This window comes from Aulostomus chinensis, chromosome 21 (assembly GCF_037954235.1).
Source record: "Aulostomus chinensis isolate RoL2024-O1b breed Wild chromosome 21, RoL_Achi_v1.0, whole genome shotgun sequence".
Classification (NCBI taxonomy): Eukaryota; Metazoa; Chordata; class Actinopteri; order Syngnathiformes; family Aulostomidae; genus Aulostomus; species Aulostomus chinensis.
Window position 1 is genome coordinate 1,164,271 of NC_141340.1, and position 25,948 is coordinate 1,190,218.

Here is a 25,948-nt window from a genome sequence, read left to right on the forward strand (position 1 = left end):
AGTCTCTGTGTCAATGGAATCAACAACAACGAGATAAAAGAGAATCGATTCTTCCAAATGTACTTTATTAGCAGTGACAGTGACTGGTTCCGGTCCGGTCCGGGTGCCAGTCTGGAAACGTCCCAAGTGCCTCCTCTTCTTCATCGGCAGTAAAACGGCTGAACTCATCTGCTGTGGCGTCGCTGCGGAGGAAGATGAGTAGCGGCGTCTTCACCCGCGTTTGGTTGAACTTCCTTTCCCACGGGAAAAATTGAAAAAAAATAATAAAAAAAACAAAACAAAGATGAGTGTGATGGTTGGTGTCCAGTTAATGGGAGCGTCGCTATGGTAACGTCCTGGTTTGTTCACCTCAGTCATCGTCCACCGTGGGTGTAATGGTCACGCCCCTTCTGATCTGTCCCCAGCCAATCAGACTGCCGGGAGAAGATAAAAGCCTTTCTTACTCTGAAGAAACATTTCTGGAGAATCAACTCTTCAGCCTGGTTTATGCTTCTACTGATTGGTCCGCTCACAGGAGGTCGCCGAATGCATGAAGAGGTGGAAGAACCTCTGCGACAAATGTGTGCGTCTCCGGGAGAAAATGGCCTCAAGAAGCCATGTTTGTAGTGTTCAAAGTTGACAGTTTGATTCATGAAAGCCAACAGTCGTTCAAAGAAAAGCACTGGACTTTCAGTTGGAAATCGTTTTCTTTTGGAATCCGACAAGAGCCCCCGAAACCATATGAAGACACAGCCACACCCCCTAGCGGCTGGGCTGTGAATTGCAGTGCAACGCGTTCCCTCGACGCAGAACTATAAATGCTCAATGACGCCTTCGGGTCTACGCCGCAACGCAGAAGCATAAACCAGGCTTTACAACGCTGTCACGAGCAGGCGGCTCTCTGGAGCCAGTTCCTCACCGCCAGTGTTTCTCCACACGCCGACTCAGAGCGATCTTCTCCGACACCTCGGTGCAGACGGGGTTGGTGAGGACGATCTTGGCCAGATCAGCTTTGACAGCGCTGACACGCCCGCCGGTCGACAGCGAGCCGATGTTGACCATCAGAACCTCGTTCTTGGACAGTTTCTGCACCTGCAGGTGCGCGCAGAGACACCAGGTGATGTCATCAGCACTAAACACTGTTTACCAGAGACGTGACGTGCAACTCATGGAGGCGAGTTTGAAACCTGACATGACCAAACTGTCCCCCAGATGTGTTTCAACTTTTGTAGTCCAGAAGAACATGGACTACGTTTCCCATGATTCGTTACCTTGGCAGCTTTCTTGTCTCCCTCTGTGCGGACTCCCAGTAACCTCCTAAGCAGGAAGTAGGAGATCTCCAGTTCGGTAAAGATCTCGGGCAGCTCCCCGACGGCGCCCAGCACCTGACCCACCATGCGGTCCGCCCGGCAGAGCGTGGGGTCGATCTTGGTTCCGACACCTGCACACAAACACTTGTTGGCCCAACAACTTATGTCGTTTCTACAACTCACCATTCAGTTGTGTTTTAGAGTGCTGATTCCCACTGTGCGGCCTGCGGCCCTGATGGCGCTCCAGGTGGTCCCAATACACTTCACAGGTTTTAAACGTTCACTTGTGCAATGACCAACATCATGTTTGGTGAATTTTGGCTTCATAGTTTGGACACAATCCTGCTGACAGGCGTCTAAAGCACAACCTGACGGATGAAGAACCAAACCAACACAGGAGCCAGAGAGGCGTGGACGTACCGATGAGTCCTCCGGGGGCAGCGTACTGCAGGTCATTGTGCTCAGCGAACAGCGAGACGATCTTGGAGAAGATGGGTTTACACATCAGCTTTCCTTCCTGGTCTTTGGACACGATTCCCGGTCGCACCTCGATCTCCTGGCCCACCTGGACGCCACATGGAGCAGCAGACATGGCTTCGACTCAGGGATACGAACCATCAGATATGAAATAGATGCTGTGGCTCTTGGCCACATTCTCAGTGGCAACATGAACAGAGTCGAAAGTGTAGGACCTAAAACTGAACCCTGGGGGACGCCACAACAGCACAGTTCTTGGACCCACATTCATGTTCACGTCTAGTCTTTCAAACCCCCTAAATGTCGTCTTCCAAACTTCTGTGTTCATTAAATCTCAACTGTAAATGTTGCGTGTTGGTTGAAGTTTATTTTCTGAGCGCTGAGTTACTCTCACCTTCAGCACACCCTTAAGGATGCTTCCTCCAGCCACGCCCCCCTTCAGGTCGTCCACCTCACAGCCTGGCTTGTTCACGTCAAATGACCTGATGACTGAAGCGGGCCGTGGGAGACACGTTCAGACGGTTTCTCAGCATCGTTCACACAAAACATTGACAGCAGGAGCGAATTGAGTCTCCTTACCGATGAGTCGAGGCTCGGAGGTGAAGTCTCTGACAGGAACCGGGATCTTCTTCACGATGTACTCACACACCACCTCAATGTTGTACTTCAGCTGGGCTGAAATTGGAATGATGGGGGCGCCTTCCGCCACCGTGCCTACAGAACCAACGTGACATCAGGGGAAGGTCACAGCGAGTTCACAAATCATAGCTCGCGATTGTCAGCCGGTCAAGAAGAGAACAAGTTGAGAATTCATCACAAACACACAAAAGCTTTGACTGGACACCCCCTCTGTGGGTGGGGGGCTCGTTTTCTCAGTAACACTGTCTCCATTTAATCACAACGATCTGTGGAAACGGCAGAAGATGGAGGAAAATGAACTGTCTATCCGTGGCAGAGTGGTCGTCACTGCGGCCCCCATCAAGAAGGTTGTGGGTGGAGCAGTGGTCGTCACTGTGGCCCCCATCAAGAAGGTTGTGGGTGGAGCAGTGGTCGTCACTGTGGCCCCCATCAAGAAGGTTGTGGGTGGAGCAGTGGTCGTCACTGTGGCCCCCATCAAGAAGGTTGTGGGTGGAGCAGTGGTCCTCACTGCGGCCCCCATCAAGAAGGTTGTGGGTGGAGCAGTGGTCGTCACTGTGGCCCCCATCAAGAAGGTTGTGGGTGGAGCAGTGGTCGTCACTGTGGCCCCCATCAAGAAGGTTGTGGGTGGAGCCCCGGCTGCTGCACGGGGTCTTTCTGGGTGAGTCTCCATGTTCTCCCTGTTCCTGCTGGGTTCTCTCTGGTACTCCAGCTTCCTCCACAGTCCAAAGACATCAAGAGGGACCAGGTTAATCCAGACTCTAAATTGACCGTAGGCCCTCTGCTGGAGGGCTAGAGTGCTTCACTGCCAGTGGGTATCGGCCATGTTGCTGCTGTCAAAATCCACGAAGACGTGACATCAGAAACAGCTGATAAGTCATGTGACTTAAAGATTCACCACATCAGGCCAGCTTCCAAAAAGTGGTTGTCCACATTTATACACAAAAAACACTGTTAGCAAGCTTCCGCCTGCGAGCTCCAAACCTGGCGGCCAGTAGAAATCAGGCCTGACATAACGATGTCTAAACAAGGTATCGGTCCGCCTGAGAGGAAGTGACATCAGTGTATCTCCTCTACTTTCCAGAATCTACCATCAAACACTGGAAGGTAAAACCAGTTTGGAGTAGGATGGTTACTGGGGTGTGGTTCTTCAGTGTCTCACCCTGGACGAAGGCAAGGATCTGCTCGTACTGCTCCTTGGCCTGGCTCTCCTTCACCAGGTCGATCTTGTTCTGCAGGATGAGGATGTGCTTCAGCTTCATGATCTCAATGGCTGCCAGATGCTCCGACGTCTGGGGCTGAGGACACGACTCGTTACCCGCTGACGGGGCAGAAAAACATGAGTGTCAAACTAAACTCTGAACAGACTTGAAACAAATTTCCAGAATTTAGAAGAAAATTTCAAGACACAAAATTCTCTAAAACGTGTGTGGTCCTGGAGAGGGGGCGGGGCCTCACTGATCTGCTTTTATTTGGGTCAGTCTGGATCATCTTTTGTGGAATTAAGTTTTAATGTCATGCTTCACCCCAACTGTCCTGGGGGCATCAAGTCTTGTTGCTAAAGAGAACGCTAGCTGCGTCTAGCTGGACTGAAGAAAAACGGGCCCAAAAGACAGAACACAACCACTGAGCTGGACAGGAAGTCCAGTGCCAGGGTGGTTTATGAAATTTCCTGATGGCCAGATAGCTTTGCTTGCTGTTAGCTCAGTTAGCTCTGTCGCTAACACTAGTGGTCCTTTTAGTGGTCTCAGTCTGGCTCAGGTGCTCAGGTGCTGGGTTGGGCTCACCAGCAAGTCCCTGCAGTTTCATAACAGTGGAGTAGCCCAGACCCCCTGGGGGGCACAAAGAGCCTCACCAATGAGCAGGAGGGCTGCGTCCATGACCGCTGCTCCGTTCAACATGGTTGCCATTAAAATGTCGTGACCGGGACAGTCAACAAAAGATACGTGTCTGGAAGAGAAACAGGACTTCAAAACCAAAGTGGCTGACAGTTGACAACATGGAGGGCGACACGGCTTCAGAGCATCTCAGCATACCGGACCAGCTTGAAGTTGCCTTTGGTGCCGGGGATGTCTGTAGGGAACTCGTCAGGAGTGATGCTGCCGCACGACCGGTAGCACTCTGGCCGGGGACAGCTGGGGTCGTCCAGCATGTAGATCTGCAACCCAAACAAGGCGACGCGTCACTTGGAGGAGTGTCACCTGGAAGTCCTCAACTGTCCGTGTTCCTACAGTGTTGCACTTAGCCAATGATCAGCGTGTCTCTACAGACCAAATGAAACGTTGTGTTGGTCGGAAAATGAGACGCCACCACCCTCGAGTCTTGGGCTCAGGCTCAACTCAGAGATGAGTGTGACACGGTCAAACTGGTATTTATACATGTTCATTGTACACACGACGCAGAGGTGAGGGGGAAAGCCCCGCCTCCTCGGCCACTTACCTTAGCATTAGCATATCCCAACTTAATGGTGATGTTCCTTTCTAGCTCGTTCTTAAACCTGACGGTGTGAACCCCGGAGATGGCCTTCACGACTGTGGACTTCCCATGGGCCACATGACCAATGGTGCCTGGAAGACACGAGGACAAGGGTCAAACCATGTGACATCATCAGACACGTCCAACCAGCGTGGACAACAGCGCGGCTGATCAGTACCTATGTTGATGGTGGCCTGTCTGCTGATGATCTCTGGGGACAGGGTTGTCAGGGTGGTCACATCCTGCAAAGACAAACGCAGGAGCCTGGTGACAGACGACAGACAAATAACAGAACCACAGCAGGACAGCAGTCCTCTTCCCCCTGATACTGCAGTGATATTTGTATCGCAGTAGCTTGTGATGGTATTGAGAGGTTCTTGCCAAGACCAGCACATGAGCCAATCAGCCAGCAGGTCTCCTCCAGCATAGCAGCCCCTCGCCGCCCCTAATCCCTTAGATTAATGGAAACAATGAGACCCCAAAATGACTGCAACATTCCAGCTCCTGCTACACTTGGATGTTGGTCACTCTCGTCTCAGCTGAGGGTTGACATGTCCCCGTTCGGATCCTTACAACATCCGCTATTCATCAGGATCCTTCCTGCTATTCAGACACACAGTATCAATATATTTGATGCAAAAACACATTAAAACACAGAATCTCATTGGAAACATGCTGATTTGGTACTTGACAAACCTGCACAAAAATGTATTTTGATGATTGTTAATGTAAATTCCAGCCATAAATGTACAAGTACCAAGTTCAAATCATGAATCAGTGACGCTGCCAGCCAGGAATCTGCAGTAAGATCAGCAGACTTTGGTCAAAATTGACTGAAGTCTCATCCTCTGCTCATAATCAGTGGTTCTTTTGGATTTACAGGAAATATTTTTAACCTTCAATCTTTTATTTTTTCTTGGTGATTTGCAGTTGTTGAACTGCTGTACTTGAACAACGAAGATGATGAGTGAACAACGCAGCAAACGTGGTTTACGGGCTTCTCCAGATATTCTGGAAATAAAATTTCATTTTTTTCAGATTCACAACGTTCACATTGCTTTAATTCCAGTATACGAGAGATGTGAACACCAGAAACCAGTTTCACGCAGATTACACACACGTCTGCCCAGCAGCATCCAAATATCTCCGATCCTTGCGTCCAACTCGTGTCAGAAATGCAGTTTTCAGTGGAAACTGTCGATGAGATCGGGTGGAACTCTCCCGGTAGCGAGCGAGCGTCGCTGCTTCCGTCTCTACGGCAAATCCAAAAATAAATTTGAATGGTTCTTAATAGTTTGTTAAAGACGGCGACGCTGCTGCGTATGTGCTTTAAAATCCAGCCGATAATTTTGTTCGCTGATTGAACGTAACGGCCGTTAGACGCGGAGCGGCTGGACAGGCACCTCAGGGCCTGCCGTCATGTGCCGGCGCAGCACCGGGGGTCGCTACCGTTAATTTGACACGCCTTTGGCCCCAGCTAACCGACTAAACGAGTCACCAACAGCCATCCACGTACAAAGTGACTCGGTCAAACCCGTGAAGTCGACACTTACGAGAGTGCTGAGGTCTTGTTTAGCCAGGTGAGGCTGACCAAGCGTTGTGCCAGACTCGTCGCCCGCCATCTTGAAGAGAATGAGAGAAGCAGCCCTCGATAACGCCTGAACAAATATTAAAATACAGTCGTCGCTCTTTTCCTTCTTTTAAAGATGACATTTTTTGTTGAGGTTTTATTATTGGAAACTCGTAAATAATCTTAACAAGATATGTAGTACATAAACAGATGGGCTGGACTATATAGAAATATTTGCATTTTCTTAGGAGGGACGCACTGGGGTCCTTTCCTGGCGACTGATGCAATTTATTGCTTTAAAACACAGTTAATATGATGACCAACTGGCTCTTGTAGTTTACATGCCACCAACAGCTATGAATTCTTAAACTACTACGTGTTCTTGACTAAATTTCGTTTACTCCAACATGTCGCAAAAATGTCATTCCCTATGGATCAGGACCGTCGCGGTTTGATAACGTCATTCATGGACTATTTTGTAGTCCTCTTGTGATTTGTAGTCTTCTCATTGAGAAACCTGTTCTGGGGTTTCTGGTGTCAAGTCGTTTTAAATGTATTAGCGACTAAAAAAGAAATGAAAACTTTGAGGTTTTGTAGCATTCCGAGCCTGACCCTGACGTACGTAAAGGTAGAAACAGCAACTTTTTTTTCATTTAACCTTTATTTACCCAGGCAAGCAATTAAGAACAATTCTTATTCACAACTTTCAGAGCAAACATGGCGAACCTCGCTGCTTTAAGGCACCATGTTGTGTGAGTGAATCTGTTGCTAGAGTAACAGGACCGTGAAGCCCAAAGGAAATGCGAATTGGCATTTGTATGTATAAAATGTTCTTTTTTAATGTTGAACACATCGTCACTTGTTTTTTTTTTTAACTTAATCTGCTTCATATCAGCATCACTTCCACTTCGGCTGTGGTGGAGTGTCATTCACGCAGTTAATTTATTGAGTCAGATGTGTTGAATCTTTTGTTTTTAACAAATCGAATCAAATCTTCCAATTCGGTTGGAACCATTTGACAAAGTAAATCGAAGCCAGTGAGTTGGCGGCTGCTCGTCCCGGTTCGAGCTCTCCGGTGGAGTGATCCATCTTCCGCGGCTACAATCTTTAATGCACCGCGCTACGCCCTTCTGTTCCGCCCAAAAGGGAAATGACGCCGTTGCAGAAAATGGCGTCCGCAAAGCCAGTGGACCGCTGTGGTTCGTTAGCCGTCTGAAGTAGATCCGAGCGGGGGGTCTGGCTAACGGCTGCTAACATGGCAGTACACCGCTGCCGTTCGCTTTCCCGATTCCGGAATTGAACCCGCAACTTCATGTCCGAGGGGGCCAGAGCTGCCTGGTCGAAGAGGGGCTGTGGGGATTCGCACCGCCGAGGTGAGACGACTGGATTTAGCAGCTAAGCTAAAGCCGTCACCGGTTGAGTGCCGTCGGTTCCCGTGGCTCCTGTCACCAGTGCGAATCGTGACAGCGAGTTCACCTGATCAGGCAGCCAGGATAGGTCGCCGCGGCGTTGAGCACCAGCCCCGCTGGTTCCGGCGTGCCCCTCGGCTTCCCCTGCTAACACCTGAGCTGCCCTCGGACGCCGGAGTGAACCGCTATGCAGCCTATGTTTTGGGGCATCTACCCCGGCGCGCTCGCTGCCAGCTTTCGGTGTCTGACAGCTGGACAAGTCCGTGGAGGAGAGCTCCTCCGCGCGCTGCTGTCCTCCTCGAACCCAGGGCTTCATTCAGGATAGGCGCCGTTTGCTCGCGTTAGCTGCCTCGCTAGCATCGCCCGAGTCAGACACCTCAGCGGCGGAGCGACAACAAACACGCGTCTCCATCCAAGAAGGAACTCGCGTCTTCGCTGGCGTTCAACCTCTGACACCGGCGAGGAGGCGCGAAGCTCCTCGGTGGAGCTCAGGAACGCGTCCGCCGGTTGTTTGCTCGTTAGCCGCAACCTATCTCGCTTCTTGGTGGTGGTTGAGAGCAGCGAAGCCGGGTCAGGTTCCTCTGGGGCTGGCATGATGCTGGAGGAAGAGACGAACCTCCGGCAAACCACCTCTTAGCTACTGAGTAATACTGCGGAGTACTGGGTGTACTCGCTGTGAGAGGGTTGACCTGATGACACAGGGGAGCTGAGTGTTAGAATGAAACAACTGACTGATACTGGTTTCCTGGGGCTGCTGCTGGGACCAGTATCAGGAGGTAGAAACGAGTGTCGACCAATAGTCTGCAGTCCTGATCTCAGGAAGCTCGTGAGCGGTGCTGGCAGTCCGGTTCAGCTCAAGTCTCCTCCGCTCCTCGTTCATCACCATCATCACCAGGAAGCAACAGTAAATATAGTTGGTGGACTTTCAAATGGTTAGTAAATAAATAAGAATGTCCACATTTTCCTCGTCCTGTCAGTGCAGGACGTGAGCATCCTGACATGACACGGACCGTGAGCCTGGCGTGAAGGTTGCATTGAATACAGTCCTGCTTTTCTCCAGATAATGACGACATCGGCACATATCGACTAGCAGCCGTGAATATCAAACGTCTGGAAATGATCCAGCATCACCCAGAGTTTCTCCGGTCAGTTACCGGAGATGTCGTCCCCATTGACATCACGGCGCCGATCCAGCAGACGTCACTGGGAGTTGAATGATTGGGTTTTCTCTATTTTTATTTGTGCGCCTGCTGCCTAAACATAGGAAATACGGTCTGAGTCTCATTATGTTCACACCAGTGGACATCCCAAAGCTGTCCTGCTGGTGTGTGAAGTAGGGACTTCCTTGGATTGTTGGACTGTAGAAGCGTTCGTCCAGCTGCTTTGTAGCTGTAACTCTCCTCAACTTCTTCTTCTTTTTCTTCTTCTTTTCCTCTTTCTGGGCAGAACCAGGGAAACATAAACACAGGAAATGCGAGCAGCCTCTTAGCGTCCAGCCGTCAAATCCTGTGATTGTCTGTCCAGGCTCCAAAAGGTACCGAGGGTCCTCCTCATGTCCGACTCGTGTACTTGAATGAGCTCACATCTGCAAACTCAGCACTTTTATGATCCTCAGTATTTCTCAGGTTAGTCACGTGAAGCTGAGCCGGACCAGAACGCTGGAGAACAAACCCACTGACCAAGACGTTGGTTCTCTAGTAGACTGCTGCTGCTGCCAGTCAGAGGACAGCAGTTTGAATTAAAGGAGCGGTGTGGAGGGTTGAGTGACACCTAGTGGTGAGGAGGCAGCCTGCAGACCCCAGACAGGAACCCAGCAGGACTGATGAGCATTGTTTTGCAGCGATGAGGAACATGAAGCTGCTAACAGCACACAACTTTCTGCCTGTAAACCCTTCAACATACAAATGAGTTGCTGAAAGATGGATTCTTTTAATCACCTCAGCAGGTTTTGTCCATGACTAGAAATGATTTTTGTTTGACACCTTTGTGTGTCCAACACCTGAGACACCTGGTTCCTGCTTTAATGTGGCGGTTGTGTTGGCTTTGTCGTTCAGGTGATTGACGCTCTGAAAAGGGACTTTGTTAGCATCTACTGGACACAAGGGGCACTGTCCTCTGATTGGCTCGGACAACCCCCTCTGACATGCCCGTGGCCAATCAGAGGTGAGTGTGTGTGTGTGTGTGTGTTTGCAGTCTTGATGGGTGATTGAGTTTGTGTAGCTGTGCAGGTGAGTGTGTGTGTGTGTGTTCTCATGCTTTTGATGACAATGATCTGTCTTGGTTCCCCGTGCGCGGGGCTGCGGTGGATCAGGGGAACCAGACGCAGCAGCTAGAACTGTAACAGCTTCAGGTGCCGATCTCTTCATGCTGCCGGTGCTGCTGAGCGCCACCTCTCAAAAACAGCATCCGAGCAGCTGAGTGGCTGCTGAGGTCCTGGAATTGCTTTTAATTCCAGTTAATCCCTGCGTTGTTTGAATTCGACAGCTGGGTTCTCACCATGAAGACGCGTCATGCTGTTCTCCTGCTCTAAAGATCTAGAACACCTCACATACTCAGTCGTTTTTTTTGAAGCAGTGTTAGTGTGCGCGTGTTTCCTTGTGGCTGCTTTCTCTGAACGATCCGTTTCACCAGTCAGACCTGCTCAGCCTTGAGTCTGATATTTGCTGACTTGTCCTCAATGACCTTTGCTTTCTGATGATGTCATCAGAGAATGTTTGGGTCTGCTCAGAACACATTTGCATTCAGGCAGCTCATGTGGAATCATGCAACACAGCCCAGGAGTTCTGTCAGACCCGCTCCAGGGGATCCGATCCAGACTCCATCCAGAAATCAAGTTCTCAAAGTTGGATGTGTGTCGTTCTGTGGAACCATGTGACTGAGCAGGAACGAATCAGCAGCTCTGGAGCTCAGATCTGTTCAGTGTCATTCACTCTCAGTCAGATCTCAGTCACCGTCGGCCAGTCGCTGACAGCATTCCAACAAGGAGTGATGCTCCAGCCAGGCTGTCCTCCTCTCATGACGAGGCTGCGTGCAACTTCCTGCAGCAGCAACATACCGTCCAGATGAGGCCGACGCCATGTACCTGCAACATTGGCCAGCACCTCGGCAACATGCACCTGTTGATGCCTCCTCTCTCAAACCTCCGGGGCTCCCTGGCCCGGGGCTCCCTGGCCCGGGGCTCCCTGGCCCGGGGCTCCCTGGCCAGCCTCTCTGGTTGTTCTTACTTGTTAGACGTGCTCGCGGTTCATCGGTGTTCTAAATCTTTGGCAGCATGTGGACTCGTTCTGAGTTCTGTTCAAGAATCTCAAGCATGTCCAGTTTCCCCTGGTGATCTGATCTAACCCTGCTTCCGTACCCCTCCTCCTGCTGCTCCTCGCTCTCCCTCGTGCCTCCAGGTGTGTTATGTCGGGGGCGGATGTGGAGGTGTACCTGTCCCAGGTGCATGATGGGAGCGTGTCGTCGGGCTTCCGGGCCCTGTACGAGGAGCGTCTGCTGCTGGATGTCACACTGTTGATTGAGGAGCACCATTTCCAGGTAAAACCAGAGGAGTGGCCGTTGGGGCTCTCATCAGGGTCGTCTGGGCTCCACTGATCTACACACTCACCTACCCACCTCCACGTACACTAACCTGCCAAACTACTCAATCATGTACTTACGTGTCTCAGGACTGTCGGGCAGCGTAAGCTCACGATCAGGGCGAGACGCGTCATAGGCAGCATCACTGCTCGTGTGTCGTTCTCTTCCAGGCCCATAAGGCGCTTCTGGCCACCCAGAGCGACTACTTCCGGGTCATGTTCACAGCAGACATGAGGGAGCGCGACCAGGACAAGATCCACATGAAGGGGCTGACGGCAGCAGGGTTCGGCCACATCCTGCGGTTCATGTACTACGGCTCACTGGAGCTCAGCATGCCCACCGTCCAGGAGATCCTGCAGGTGGGCTGGCTGGCTCATTCTCCTGGGGGGGTCATGTGTTGCCTGTAGACGGTGCGTAATCAGTCGACTGTTCTCTCCGTGTGGTGGCAGGCGGCGATGTACGTCCAGCTGACGGAAGCGGTGGAGTTCTGCTGCTCCTTCCTGCTGGCCAAGATTTGCCTGGAGAACTGTGCTGAGGTCATGCGGCTCCTGGAGGACTTCAGCGTGGGCGTGGAGGGTGTCCAGGAGCAGCTCGACAACTTCCTGCTCGACAACTTTGTCCCTCTGATGAGCCGGCCCGACTTCCTGTCCTACCTCAGCCTGGAGAGACTGCAGGTTTGGTCGACTCCTCTGAAATTCTTGGCTTCAAAACAGAAAACTATTAAATAAACAAGAAGTGTACGTGAGCGCTCGTGTGATGAAAACATGGAACCCTCAAATACGTATGAGGAGTGCTGTCCTGATGCCACGCCAGGAGAACAGGGAGGAGATACAGCAGATTAAAAAATAAGAGACTGTAGGATCAGAAGGGCGTGGGTTCTCCGCTCCCTCACTCACAGCTCCGCTCCGTCTTTGTCCTCTTGTTTGAACCAGGCGTATCTGAACAGTGACGCTCTGAGTCGATTCCCAGAAATCGAACTGTACGAAGCCGTCCAGTCGTGGCTGCGACATGACCGGCGACGTTGGAGGCACACCGACACCATCGTCCAGTCTATCCGCTTCTGCCTCATGACTCCCGCCAACATCTTTGAGAAGGTAAGTGGCCGTGTCCTCTGTAGATGCGTGATTTTGTTTTTCCTGTTCATCTTGTAACACGCCGTCCGCTCCTCGCAGGTGAAGACGTCCGAGTTCTACCGGTACTCTCGGCAGCTGAGGCAGGAGGTTGACCAGGCGCTCAGCTACTTCCACGATGTCAACCAGCAGCCTCTAGTGGAGACGCGCTCCAACCGCATCCGCTCCGTTCGGCCGCAGACCGCCGTCTTCAGGGGAATGATCGGTCACAGCATGGTCAACAGCAAGATCCTGCTTCTGCAGCGCCCCAAGGTGCCTGAATGTTAATCTGACGATGTGATGAAAACCAATCAGACGAGCTGAACAGGAAAACGTATATATAGCAGTATATCACAGTATTATCGTACAGGATACCGTCTTGATGCCGCGCCCTAGTATTGATCTTGTTGTGATATCCTGAGGTCTTCGCCACTCACTCGTCCTGATGTTGGGGTGTTTGGGGACTGGCCTCTGCAACAGGATGAGCTGGAAGGTTAAAGTGAGCCAAGTGTCTGTTTGTGTGGTCGAGAAACTGGAAAGTTCTGTGTTTCCAGAGAAAACAGTGCAAAGCCTACGATAACCAGAATGCACTGGGCTTGCTGCCCTCCAGAGCCTCTGTCACATGTTTGTAACTAAATGCAGTTGCTCGTCTTCAATGTCCACAGGTGCTTTTATTTTGGAGCAGCGAGGAGTTTGTTGTGGGTGTGGTTTCAATGCTCCGTTTTATATATTCTCAGATCGGCGTCTCTAACGGGTTCAGTGACGTGTGTTCGATGCCGCAGGTGTGGTGGGAGCTGGAGGGACCTCAGGTGCCGTTGCGGCCCGACTGCCTGGCCATCGTCAACAACTTTGCCTTCCTGCTGGGCGGAGAGGAGCTGGGGCCGGACGGAGAGTTTCATGCCTCGTCTAAGGTCTACCGCTACGACCCTCGGCAGAACTCCTGGCTACGGATGGCGGACATGTCGGTGCCCAGGTCCGCGCCGGCCCGTTTGCGGTTTGGTCTTGTGTCCGCTTCTTTGCTTGAATCAATTAATGAGCCACCATTTGTTGTTTTCAGGTCAGAGTTCGCTGTTGGAGTCATTGGCAAGTTTATCTATGCTGTGGCCGGCCGCACGCGAGATGAGACCTTCTATTCGACGGAGCGCTATGACATCACAGAGGACCGCTGGGAGTTTGTTGACCCGTATCCTGTAAACAAGTACGGTCATGAGGGGACGGTCCTCAACGGTAAACTCTACATCACTGGTGGCATCACCTCCTCGTCCACCTCCAAACAGGTGTGCGTGTTCGATCCCGGGCGGGAAGCGGGAGGAGGGGGCGGGGGCTCGGGCGGGTCGGATGCACAGAGGACACGTGTGGGGCGAAGCGCTCTGCTGCCTGGCACCCACGCCAGCTGCTGGGAGAACAAATCCAAAATGAACTACGCCCGTTGCTTCCATAAGATGATCTCGCACAACGGGAAGCTGTACGTGTTTGGGGGCGTGTGCGTGATCTTGCGGGCTTCCTTCGAGTCGCAGGGCTGCCCGTCCACCGAGGTCTACGACCCCGAGACGGATGAGTGGACCATCCTCGCCTCCATGCCCATCGGGCGCAGTGGTCATGGCGTGGCAGTGTTGGACAGACAGATCATGGTGCTGGGAGGCCTGTGCTACAACGGCCACTACAGTGACTCCATCCTCACCTTCGACCCCGACGAAAACAAGTGGAAGGAGGACGAGTATCCCAGGATGCCTTGCAAACTAGACGGTCTGCAGGTGTGCAGTCTGCACTTCCCAGAATACGTGCTGGAGCACGTCAGACGCTGCAGCTGAGGTCTGCTCCTTGCCACGCCCCTTTTTATAGAAACTGAGGACCTGGCTGGAGGACTGGACCCCCGCCCCCCTGATGTTCTTAACGCGGGCCATCAGAGCGTGGCGCGCTATGGCGTTCAGCTTGAACATTTTCACAATTCGTTTTCTCAGAAAATTTAAGAAAAATATCTGTGGGAGAGAGAGTTTCATTCTGCTGGTGTGTTTGGACTGTGGTCAGGTTCGGGTTCTACAGCTCATCCACGCGCGCAGTCCGGTCCGGTCTGGTCCGGTCCGGTCCGGTCAGGCCAACTGCAGAAACGCACTGGAAGCATCGCATTCATGCCTCAACCAGTTTGATCAAAATTGTATATTTCTGTTAGCTGGATGGAGGTTAGTGGAGGGGCGGGGCCTGGGCCCGGACGCTAAGATTCATTTACCGGTGAAAAAACGGCTTCTTTCTTCCCAGCTAAACTCAGTGAAGGTCTCAGACAGCCTCCATCAGTGGCGTCCTGGGGTTTATTAGCATCCACTGACCTATGTAAAGGCAAACAAATAGATCGTTAACCTAGTACCTCTGAAAGGGACACGCCCACTTTTAGGGCGCTCTCTTCTTGTCTGTGGTCACCAGAGTAGCCAGACAGGCCGATGGAGACGCTCGTCCCGGGAGCTCGTAGCTTAGCATGACGACTGGTCGTGAGCAGCGATGATTGAGGTGATGCAATTACAGACTTTCCTTAAAAGTTGGCGTGTTCCTTTAAGAGTCAACTCAGTAGTCATGACCAGAACGATTACCACTGTTGCATCAACCGCGCCCTGCCTGCTGTATAAATGTAGGTCCGAGAAAACGATCAGGTGTTTTAGTGCAGCTATTTTTATACGTCTCCGTTATATGAAGGAGAGCAGTAAACTGACGTTTCAACCCCTCCCCCGTCAGACGACGCGCTCGTGTGTTCAGCTTCCAGTGCGTTGCAGTGTCCTGCTCATGTAACCTCTTCCCTGCTTCCCTCCTCGTCCATCCTGGCTCGGGAACATTTGTAGGAAGATTTTTGAGGGAACCGGTGGTACACGAGGGCTCGCTGATGTCACCGCGGTCACTGGCAGCGCCGCCCTCGTCCACATTTCCTGCACTTTACTGCTGCTTCTTGTGGCTCCTGGGTGTAAATGGATTCACTTGACCATCACGCAGTACGCAGCTGTTCCTGTGTAATCCGCTCGCCGCATATCACGCGTCAGCGTCCGCATCCCAAAGCAGCCGCCGATAACCAGCCAGTGTTTCCCACCGATCTACCAGCATGTTTATCTGATCAGAGGTCCGTCCGTCGGTGCCGCCCAGCCAGTCTCTGCACCGACTCCTTCTGGATATTTTTCCTTTTATTTTTCATGAGTTGAAAAGGGCTAGAGAAACGATGCAGTTCCGTCCGCCAGCTGTCTATTTAAGTTATTTATTTTCTGAGAGAATTGCTTTCTCCGAGCTATGCAGTAACCGTGGTGGTAGGATTATTTATTATGACCCCAACTTCATTGTGAGAGGTGTGTTCAGATGTGCGGCTGGACGATGCGATGGTAGATATCACTGTTGATCTTCTGCTTTTATTCAGAACCTCCATAGAGAAAGTCGGTGCGGACGCCTGGTCCCGCTCCTCCTCGTCGGCCCGGATCACGTTACCTTGCGAGCTGGAATCGTAAGATCACGAGAGAACACCGCTCCTGTGGTGTAAACTGTCTTATCGCCCAACTCTCCCTTGTCCTCCTTCCCTGTTCCTCCGCGACCGTCCATCCTCTCACCTCCGCAGAGCTACACGGGCTAACAAAGGGAAGACGTACTAGATCGTCCAGAAGAACAGACCATAGAACCAGCTAGCACATCCTGGGAATACGGACAGACATCCAGCGGCTGCGTCAGACTCCTGCTGTGGCTTCGTCACGTGACTTCAGCTCTTCATCAGTTCAAAGTTTCATTTCAGGTCCGATGTTTTTTCTCTCTTGTCTTCGGAGCATCACGCTCCAGCACTACTACTCGTCCCAAAGTGTATTTGCCTTTCAAGTACTCACCAACAGGAGTATTCAGCTCACTAAGATGCTTTCCCCTCCTCCTTAGTGACTCCAGAGTGCAGGAGGAACCAGCCACGTAAATTTAGCTTCAAGCTAACGGAGACTGACGGCTCCCAACAACTAAACTGTCCAAAGACGTGCGTCTACCGTCTCTCCAGGTCATCTGGTGTAATCCAGGTCTAATTAATCCAGACGGAGGATCGGTGATCCGCTGACGCTTGGATCGGAGCCCAGAGGTGACGGGAAGACGTCTGAACGAGTGCGACCAGCTGGCTCCTCCTGTTGACCAAACTAATGACACTCGTCCATGGCTGAGCAGAACCACAGTTTCAGGCTGAATTTGACGACTGAAATTTAATTCTTGTTATCACAGAGGAAGTAAATCTCTGCTCAATAGCAGCTGGTATGGAATCTGTCTCAAATGTGGACGCTAACGCTTTAGCTAACGCTTTAGCTAACGCTTTAGCTAACGCTTTAGCTAACGCTAAATGAAAACACAAAGGTGAAATGAACGTGTTGATGATTTCTTAGATCACCTCCCAGCTCTTCATCCCTCCGCTTATTATTTTCTCATCTATGCACTTTTTTTAAACTGGTAACTTCTCTTTTTTTATACCTCTGCTACCTTTGAAGTGTCACGTGTGGTTAACTCTGTCAGAGGCCGGTGTGCTGGCCAACGCCCCTCGACGACTCGTCTGCCTCCTCGGACCTCCATCAAGATGAAACCGGTTCTGTGCGACTGTCCTGATGCGAGGCGCGTTCAGTCCCGGCGCAGCATCCTTTAGTCCAGCGGTCTGTCGGCAGGAAAACAGAAGAAGGATTAAAAACAGCTTGTTACTGTCCGAAGACGAAGGTGAAACAGATTAAACATATCTAATAATCTGGGTAGAAACCTCTTTGGAAGCGATTTGTAACTTCTTTCCAGAAATAAATGTTCATATTGGTCGACTTTCAGACGGCTGCTGAGTGTTTTTATGTCTGAGTGGATGAAAGCTGGGACTCAGGACCAGAATGTGGCCCCTGATGCCCAGCACAGTTGCTCAGTGACAGTCTAGCAGACGTCGTTACAGTGTTGGACCTGCAGAAAAACACAAGTTCTTCATTCAGTTCCTCAAAACTTGAAAATCGAGATGAAACTATATACAACAAAATGTCCCTTAAGTCATTGATTACTGAATTCAATTAATCCTCAAAGTAAGTCATCATTTATAAATGGTTAAAAACAAATATTACCCCTTAAATAAATCGTTTGAATTAAAATATTAATAAAAACTCGAAGAAATAATGAGACTCAAACTGATGATTCCAAAAGTCAGTTAGACGTTTATTAGAAGGACAACTTCCATTCCAGTTGACTACAGTTTAAACTCCATGAGCAGAAATGAGGAGTTGATGGGGAAAAGGGACTGGAATCATAACTCGCCTTCTGTCTCTTGTTATTGGGGCCTGAGCCCAGAGGCACTCCAGGGCGAAGACCCTATGAGGTTTTTTACATCTGTATTTCAAATGGACTTTAAACTGATGAGCTTATTGACTTTGCAAAACCTCTTGGTGGAACTTTTTATGATAGGATTGACGTGATTGAGAACTCAATTGAGAACAACTCTTATTGCCCTGTTAAAATTAAACAGTTTCTTATGTATTTTAACTTCTATTGATATTTGAACAGTACATTTGTAAAGTGTATTTTAACTGTTCCACTGGTGGTCGATGAATGAAAACAGTTGTTTTCATGGCTCAGGATAACGAGTGTTTTTATTCCAGCGCTTGAGGGACTTCTCAGACAACGCGCTTGCGTATGTCCGTAGACCTCCGGCTTGCCGTAGAAAGCGCTGGTGTTTCGGACAAGAATGTCATATGTGAAGCTGGTAACTACGAGACCTTTTAAATCTTTAACGAATTAAACTGCTAGTAAGTGGCCGTCATGTAACGAAGCAAGTGATTATTGTCGTGTCACACGCTGTTAACTGACAACGAAGAGAAATTTCTAAGCTAGCGAGCGGCCATTATTAGCCAGCTGCTAGCTCGCTGCTGCATGCTAGCTAAACAGGTGAAGCGTCACTTGTCGCTAATGGCTGAGGACGTGACTGGAAAGGACGAACCGTTTTCATTTTGTTGTACCTGAAAACTGTGTTCTTCTTTACTATCTTCATATTTAAATACATTACGTGGCGTTTTCATCTCTAACATTTGTGTGTGTGTGTCCGGTCTGCCGTCGCGCCACTAGATGTCGCTGCGCGCCGGCCTGGCTGGCCTGCTGAGCGGCTCCGTGCTGGCTGCTGCCAGCGAGGGGAAGAAGAAGAAGAGCCCCCAACCCGCGCTGAGCATCGACGAGGTGGGTTCATCAGTGTCAGGCAGGCGGGGGGGGGGGTCAGTGGGTTCAGGCATGTCCTGCCTCCCTTCCTCCCTCCATGAACTCTTGACCTTTGACCTCGCCAAGGCTGTTCATCCATATGGGCGCACTTACACCTGTTTTGCATCACGTTAGGTTGATTTTTTTTCTGATTTTTTTTTTCTGTTTGGCAGTGAGCCAGTAGTTCTGGGTTTGTTTGTTGATGGAGGAGGGAGGAAACAAAGAGCAGTTTAATAAAAGAGTTGAAAGGGACAAGAAGAAGCAAAACCAGGGCCGCTGGCGCCGGCGGATAGAGGAAAGTTGGTTTTTGGTGTTGTTGTATTTTAACCTTTATCTAAGCACTTAAAAAAATCTGTTCAGAGTTGAGGCCAATATTACAGCATATAATTCTTATCATTTGATATTCTTATTTATTTTACTCACTTATGACTTGTTGAAGTACAGTGAAATCTCAGGAGATGTCACATTTCATCTCGAGACGTAGTAGTAGTCGTAGTAGTCGTACTAGTTACTAGATACATGTGGTGCTGCTTGCGCGTGTCATGGCCACAGACATTGATAAATGTTTCTCATACAAATAGAATTCACCAAAACTCCTCCTGATACAAGATGACAAAGTTCTTTACAAAGCAGAGGAAAAGCTGGTAGAAGCGCATTCTTGAGGATTCGTTTTCCAGGAGGATGCAGAGCTCGCCAGTCTCCGGGAGGGGGGGTCACAGGTCATCCATCAGCCATCACCCATCATCACCCTCCTGCACCTCTTCTGTGTTCCAGCTGCCGTCTTTGTACAGCAGCCCTGAAGCAGCACCGCAGTCCGTGGAGCCAGAGGCTGGGCCGTTGGAGCAGAGCGTGGCAGCGCTGCGGAAATGGGCGGAACCCTACACCCACCAGTGTCAGGTGGGTTTCAGTCCCACCTGAATGACTGTGGCGTTTGAAGAGATGTTCCTCTGTTCCTGCAGTGGCAGAAAAAGAACATTTGCATCGTTTGAATCAGCAAACGTCTCCATCTTGTCTTTGCAGCAAACGGGTCAGGCTGCCCTGGAGAAAGTTGAGGTCAGTGGAAGCACCGCCGGTTTCCGTGGAAACCTGCTGTTTATCTACGCAACTCAACTCCGTCAGAGTGAAACGCTAAAAGTCACACCTTTTCTTTATTTTTGCTTTAATGAGCCACTTCTTTCCAGTTAGATGATTCCATGTCCTCTCCTCCTCCTTTATTCTGCGGTCGCGCTTGATTGGTTCACTGCAGTGGGGGGGGGGGGGGTTAACCCTTTGATTAGAGTTATCGCTCCCACGTCTTTGCTCTGTCACCCTTTCACGTGGCTGTCATCGTTTTCCCGTCATTATTCTGTCCGTGTAGCAGTTTTAACATTTGCCAGGAATGAAAAAGGCTTCATGAATCAAATGTAGGAGAATCCCTCCTGTGATTGGCGGCTCAGAGGTTCTTGTGTGTGTGCAGCGAGTGTACCAGACCGTGGAGCCCAGCATCACCACCTCTGTAACCACAGCCGCAGGTGAGACACGCCCACCTGCCTGACCTCATCACAAACATAAACAAGAGAATTCTGACATGTGTTTGATGTGTTTGTGGTTGTTGGCCTTCAGCAACGACACACGATTGCTCATTATTGATCAGGAATGTGGAAAACCAAACAATCTGGAGTCACATGACATGTTTGTTACATGTTAAAGATTAAAAGAAATCAGAAGTTTCACAGCAACGTGTCCTCTGACCTCAGATGTGTACCAGTTCCTCAGCAAGCCTCCTCCTGACCTCTACCCCAGCATGGCCGTGGTGGGCTTCTCCGGCTTCCTGGGCCTCTACTGGGCCAAAGGTGACCCGATCACTCTGATCACTCCCAAACACTCTGGTGAAGCGACTGGTGAGGTCTCTCTGCTGCGTCACGTCAGTTTAAACATCAACGAGTGAAATAAGTAACTCTAGGATAACAACTGAGCCCTTCAGCTGGTGGTAGCGGCTCAGCCTGGTGCCTCTTGTGTTGACAGTGATGAGGTTTCTCTGTTATCAGGATGGATGAGCTGTCGGATCAATAAAGACGTGGCGCCTCTAACACCAGCCGTTTGTCTCCTCCAGGCTCCAGAGTGAAGCGAGTGCTGTTTCCTGCCGGCCTCATGGCTCTGACCGCCTCCATGTTTTACCCTCAGCAGGCCGCGGCGCTGCTAAAGGTGCGACACATCATCAGCACACGGCTGTGACACTCGCCAGTGGTCCTTATCCGTCCGAGAAAGTTGCTGATCAAACTGAACAGTTTTGATCCCTCACTCCTCCCTTCAGCTTCTATCAGAAGTCACAAATCATTTCCAGACGTTGACAAACAGCCCAGCTGACCTGTAATAGAAGCGGAACCGACCTGCCTGACCCATAATGACCTGGTACTGAACCTGTGCAGGTGTCAGAGCTTCACGTCCAGCTTGACCCGTGAAGACTCCTCACAGGTGGTTTGTCAGTTGAGGGGGCGGCTGAGTCCTTTTATCTGAGTTCACATCCCAGTTAGCAGGTCAGGTGATCAAAGCTGGCTGAGGCGTGTCGTGACCTTCTGATTCCAGGAGCGCTCACACGTGCGACACCAGGATGACGCCCTCCGTGTGTCACACACTTCCTGTTTGACCAGATAAACCCAGGAAACGGCTGTGACAACACAAATTGATTCTTCTGGGCTGGTTGATATTTTTGGGGCTGGCGAGCCACAACCCTGGCGCCCCCTGACCCGGCCCACAGCAGGTCGACAGGAACTTTCCCGGAGCGCGAGTTCCATCGGGTCGACTGGGGACAGGTTTGTCCTGAGGGAGGCAGGAACCAACAAATTCCCACCAACGAGACACAAGCACAGAGACACGCCCCGACATGACACACGCCAGGCCCCAACACGCCGCGGGGACACGGATCAGACGGCAGCTGACAACTGCAGAGACGGAACCGTGGACGGCAGCCCTGTCCATCGTTCACCTCTGTAGAACCGCAAGGGGCGTTGTCAAGTCCTGGAGATGATATTAGAAGAGGACCGGTTCTAAGAGCTGTTCTAGAAGTGGTTCTAAGAGCAGTTCTAGGAGCGGTTCTAATAGCAGTTTGTAGAGCAGCTCTAGAAGCAGTCCCAAGAGTAGTTGTAGGAGCTGTTCTAAGAGCAGTCAATTATATGAGCAGCTCTAGGGAACAGAACCCGTGTCGCGGTGTGTAAACGGACCCCTCCCTGAAGCACCTTTAAACCAGAAACACTGCCTTGCTTCCTAGTTGCCTGTTGACAAGCGGCCATGTTTCCTCAGGTGAGACGCTGCTGCTCGCCAGCTTCAGGTCTGGACGACGCTTCTGTCAGCAGCTCGTTCAGTTTGACAGGAACCGCTGAGTTCGGTTTGAACGGATCCCAGATTAGGACAGGTTCTGTAGTTCTTCCGTGGACTTTTATTGATATAGATGCAGTTATGAAGTCACGCCAGATTCTGGAGGAGTTGCATCAAATCCAGTGATTATTGTGGTCCCTTCTGTCATTCCTGTCAAAATAATCTGGATTACTCTTTCAGATCAGACTGGGTTTATGTGTGTTCGCTCCCCCCAGGTGAGCCGGGACTCTGCGTTCTCCTGGGCTCAACAGGGTCGCGTTGCTGTGGAGACTCTTTGGAAAGAGGCTCCGTTTGTCAAGAAGAAGGTGAGTGTTGAGGCAGCGGTCAGGTGTCGGTTCTGTCGACCCGCTTCACTCTGCTCATAATCCGGGTCTTGTGTCTTGTCTTGTTCTGGAAGTCTGAGAAGAAAGAGGGAACAGAGAGCGACAACACGGCGAGCTGAGACAGCAGGACGCCGCACTTCTGCACTCAAGGTGGCACTGAAGCAAGAACACGGTCACGCTGATGCCACTGGTCTTCATTCCTACGCCCGCCACATTCTTCAGCCATATTAGGATTCGCCGCCGCGCCGCCAGCTGGACGCCTACAGAGAAACTCAGTTTAAACCCAGGAACGTTTCTGTCCATCATCCAGAAGTGAAAGAAGCTCATTGCCGTTGGTGTTGAGGAACGTGCTGTCGTGTCTGGGAACGTCAGCCAGGTGAAGGAGAAAATACTGAAACTGGAGCTTCTGAAAACTAAATCTGGTTTGACTTGTTTTATTTGCCAAAACATGTTCTAGTGATTCCATGTTTTTGTTCCGCTGCCATTTCTGTCCACACGGCAACTCAAGAACCATTTGACTGAATCCTGAGGTACATGTCCATGATCCGGTGTTCCCGGGATCTCGAAGGTTACACTGGAATCTCCAATATACCACGAAGGCCTTTGTGTGGCGCTTTATTGTTGTATTGTTAATTTGAAGGATCTGATTGAAGAGCACCAGGTATGAGGTGTTTGTAGTCCATCAGGAGCTGGTCATTTACTGGCTCTTCCACCAACAGGAAGTGGTCGTCTCCTGATTCCTCCCCCAGCAGCCAATGGGATTGCTCCATGTGGTGATTGAACCTGGAAAGCAGCAACCCAGGTTTTTAAGACTCCACCACTCCACCATCCACCGGTCTGGTGTTACTGGTGGATCTGATGTAGAACTGAACCTCCACCATCCACCGGTCTGGTGTTTACTGGTGGATCTGATGTAGAACTGAACCTCCACCATCCACCAGTCTGGTGTTTACTGGTGGATCTGATGTAGAACTGAACCTCCACCATCCACCAGTCTGGTGTTTACTGGTGGATCTGATGTAGAACTGAACCTCCACCATCCACCAGTCTGGTGTTTACTGGTGGATCTGATGTAGAACTGAACCTCAACATCCACCAGTCTGGTGTTTACTGGTGGATCTGATGTAGAACTGAACCTCCACCATCCACCAGTCTGGTGTCTACTGGTGGATCTGATGTAGAACTGAACCTCCACCATCCACCGGTCTGGTGTTTACTGGTGGATCTGATGTAGAACTGAACCTCCACCATCCACCAGTCTGGTGTTTACTGGTGGATCTGATGTAGAACTGAACCTCCACCATCCACCAGTCTGGTGTTTACTGGTGGATCTGATGTAGAACTGAACCTCCACCATCCACCGGTCTGGTGTTTACTGGTGGATCTGATGTAGAACTGAACCTACACCATCCACCGGTCTGGTGTTTACTGGTGGATCTGATGTAGAACTGAACCTCCACCATCCACCAGTCTGGTGTTTACTGGTGGATCTGATGTAGAACTGAACCTGCTGGTATCTGCAGCTGCCTGACTTCAGGTCTCTTACTTGGACATGCGAGAACCAGACGTTCTACTCTGGTTGTTTCTAGCTGCTAGCACTCAGTCCTGCGCTGCTCTACCAGAGTCATAGATGTGTGTGTCTGTTGTGTTCCACCGTCTAATTCCTGGGACGCCTTCGTCTTTTTCCAACTTCCACGGTTCCTAACTGTCGTTACTCTCGACCAAAGCGCAGGCCTCGACATTCCTCCGCCTCCGTAATCACTCACCTGTTCAGCTTCTGTCAAACAAACACTTTCATCATTCCTTTTTTTTTAACTCTTTGTTAGCGTGACTCGGTGGCATGTTCTCTGTCTCCAACACCCGACTAGAAGGAACTGATCTTGACTTGGGGGAAGCGCGTTCCTCAAATTATAAAATGAAGATATGAAATGTGGTTGTTGCCCGATAATCAGTTTGGCTTTTATCTGCCTTTCTTTGGGTCAGAAATCCAAAGTCGTGCTGGAGTGTGTGAAGGGAAACGTTTCAAGGGTGTGTTGGCGTGAAGGCTTGGGATGCGTCTCAGCTCAGCTGGAAGTGACGTGATGGGGACACCTGTCCTTCTCCCTGTGAGCGCGAGCCGGTTATTTACCGATGATGAATCATTCCCTTCCCTCGTTCCACCTTCGCTGCCTGCTGCTCTGACATCATCTCGCTTGTGTTGCCTTCAGTTCTGATTCAGTGTTCCTGTTTCCATTCCAGCTTGATTGACTTGAAAATGTCTTTTTTTCTGTGTGATAATTTATTACACCTAATTAAAATGGCCTAAGAACACCAGACCTTTGTTCTACGTTTTGTTGTTCAAATGTTTCAGATGGTGAACAGCTGCTGTTGTTGCTATAGTAACGTCTCCATTATGTCATTTAATTGGACTGTTGAAGTCTGAGTGTACACAAACGTGGAAAAATCCATTTATTCACAGAAGTATGTGCACCCCCGGAACACCAGGTGGTGGTACGCCCCTTCCAGCTGCTCCTACTGTAGTTTTGAACCAGCTACTAACCTAGTTAGTTGGTTTTGTCCAAGTGTCCTGAAGCCAGCAGTTTTTCTGTCAAACTGAATTAATGCATTGATTTGGTATCCGTTAAAAGTACAGCAGAACCGAACTCAGCGGTTCCTGTCAAACTGAACGAGCTGCTGACAGAAGCGTCGTCCAGACCTGAAGCTGGCGAGCAGCAGCGTCTCACCTGAGGAAACATGGCCGCTTGTCAACAGGCAACTAGGAAGCAAGGCAGTGTTTCTGGTTTAAAGGTGCTTCAGGGAGGGGTCCGTTTACACACCGCGACACGGGTTCTGTTCCCTAGAGCTGCTCTTAGAACCACTTCTAGAACAGCTCTTAGAACCGGTCCTCTTCTAATATCATCTCCAGGACTTGACAACGCCCCTTGCGGTTCTACAGAGGTGAACGATGGACAGGGCTGCCGTCCACGGTTCCGTCTCTGCAGTTGTCAGCTGCCGTCTGATCCGTGTCCCCGCGGCGTGTTGGGGCCTGGCGTGTGTCATGTCGGGGCGTGTCTCTGTGCTTGTGTCTCGTTGGTGGGAATTTGTTGGTTCCTGCCTCCCTCAGGACAAACCTGTCCCCAGTCGACCCGATGGAACTCGCGCTCCGGGAAAGTTCCTGTCGACCTGCTGTGGGCCGGGTCAGGGGGCGCCAGGGTTGTGGCTCGCCAGCCCCAAAAATATCAACCAGCCCAGAAGAATCAATTTGTGTTGTCACAGCCGTTTCCTGGGTTTATCTGGTCAAACAGGAAGTGTGTGACACACGGAGGGCGTCATCCTGGTGTCGCACGTGTGAGCGCTCCTGGAATCAGAAGGTCACGACACGCCTCAGCCAGCTTTGATCACCTGACCTGCTAACTGGGATTTTCTCCTCCTGCATGACTGAAAACTGCTGCTACTCCTGACTCCAGAACGCAGGAAGCCCCAGCCATGCGTGTTTAGCTTGATGCTGCTGGAGTGCAGCTGAATTAATAATGACGCTTCATAGTTTTACCTCAGA

The 25,948-nt window shown here is 50.7% G+C and overlaps 3 protein-coding genes across 19 annotated transcripts; 2 read left to right on the forward strand and 1 right to left on the reverse strand.

Annotated features, from left to right (window-relative positions):
* Window positions 1-79: 79 nt before the first annotated feature.
* Window positions 80-6,529, reverse strand: eif2s3 (eukaryotic translation initiation factor 2, subunit 3 gamma). The gene is made up of 13 exons (XM_086191439.1): window positions 6,431-6,529; window positions 5,056-5,119; window positions 4,842-4,969; window positions 4,439-4,560; window positions 4,258-4,352; window positions 3,565-3,723; window positions 2,346-2,480; window positions 2,161-2,255; window positions 1,710-1,854; window positions 1,251-1,420; window positions 899-1,071; window positions 349-413; window positions 80-233 (listed from the first exon to the last, which is right to left on the reverse strand). Exons 1-12 carry the CDS (start codon window positions 6,497-6,499, stop codon window positions 350-352), a joined length of 1,419 nt encoding a protein of 472 aa, XP_086047565.1. The 5' UTR covers window positions 6,500-6,529; the 3' UTR covers window positions 80-233; window position 349.
* A 439-nt stretch (window positions 6,530-6,968) lies between these two features.
* klhl15 (kelch-like family member 15) lies at window positions 6,969-17,326 on the forward strand. 15 transcript variants are annotated; one of them, XM_086191588.1, is made up of 11 exons: window positions 6,969-7,075; window positions 9,303-9,390; window positions 9,472-10,019; window positions 11,252-11,390; window positions 11,603-11,791; window positions 11,882-12,106; window positions 12,365-12,526; window positions 12,605-12,814; window positions 13,279-13,514; window positions 13,599-16,295; window positions 16,430-17,326. In XM_086191588.1, exons 3-10 carry the CDS (start codon window positions 10,000-10,002, stop codon window positions 14,350-14,352), a joined length of 1,935 nt encoding a protein of 644 aa, XP_086047714.1. In that variant the 5' UTR covers window positions 6,969-7,075; window positions 9,303-9,390; window positions 9,472-9,999; the 3' UTR covers window positions 14,353-16,295; window positions 16,430-17,326. The 15 variants fall into 15 exon arrangements, with proteins under 15 accessions (XP_086047714.1, XP_086047711.1, XP_086047716.1 ...); XM_086191585.1 differs by having other exon boundaries at window positions 9,482-10,019; XM_086191590.1 differs by having other exon boundaries at window positions 9,911-10,019.
* Window positions 17,327-18,170: 844 nt separating this feature from the next.
* Window positions 18,171-24,726, forward strand: LOC147241280 (MICOS complex subunit MIC26-like). 3 transcript variants are annotated; one of them, XM_086191896.1, is made up of 9 exons: window positions 18,171-18,251; window positions 18,611-18,718; window positions 19,511-19,633; window positions 19,757-19,789; window positions 20,193-20,247; window positions 20,473-20,568; window positions 20,829-20,920; window positions 22,306-22,395; window positions 22,488-24,726. In XM_086191896.1, the coding sequence occupies exons 1-9, from the start codon at window positions 18,234-18,236 to the stop codon at window positions 22,530-22,532; spliced, it is 660 nt and encodes a 219-aa protein (XP_086048022.1). In that variant the 5' UTR covers window positions 18,171-18,233; the 3' UTR covers window positions 22,533-24,726. The 3 variants fall into 3 exon arrangements, with proteins under 3 accessions (XP_086048022.1, XP_086048025.1, XP_086048024.1); XM_086191899.1 differs by having other exon boundaries at window positions 18,221-18,294; XM_086191898.1 differs by lacking the exon at window positions 18,171-18,251 and adding an exon at window positions 18,299-18,433.
* Window positions 24,727-25,948: the final 1,222 nt, after the last annotated feature.

Coding starts and splice junctions, on each gene's coding strand:
- eif2s3 (XM_086191439.1), bottom strand. CDS start 6,499: ATGGCGGGCGACGAGTCTGGCACAACGCTTGGTCAGCCTCACCTGGCT. Junction 3,724..4,257: donor CGCAGCCCTCCTGCTCATTG/GTGAGGCTCTTT, acceptor CTGCCCCGTCAG/CGGGTAACGAGTCGTGTCCT. Junction 1,072..1,250: donor GAGACAAGAAAGCTGCCAAG/GTAACGAATCAT, acceptor GCGCACCTGCAG/GTGCAGAAACTGTCCAAGAA.
- LOC147241280 (XM_086191896.1), top strand. Junction 18,719..19,510: donor CCGCGCTGAGCATCGACGAG/GTGGGTTCATCA, acceptor TCTGTGTTCCAG/CTGCCGTCTTTGTACAGCAG. Junction 22,396..22,487: donor CTCCGTTTGTCAAGAAGAAG/GTGAGTGTTGAG, acceptor TTGTTCTGGAAG/TCTGAGAAGAAAGAGGGAAC.
- klhl15 (XM_086191578.1), top strand. CDS start 7,760: ATGTCCGAGGGGGCCAGAGCTGCCTGGTCGAAGAGGGGCTGTGGGGAT. Junction 11,391..11,602: donor TTGAGGAGCACCATTTCCAG/GTAAAACCAGAG, acceptor GTTCTCTTCCAG/GCCCATAAGGCGCTTCTGGC. Junction 12,815..13,278: donor TGCTTCTGCAGCGCCCCAAG/GTGCCTGAATGT, acceptor ATATATTCTCAG/ATCGGCGTCTCTAACGGGTT.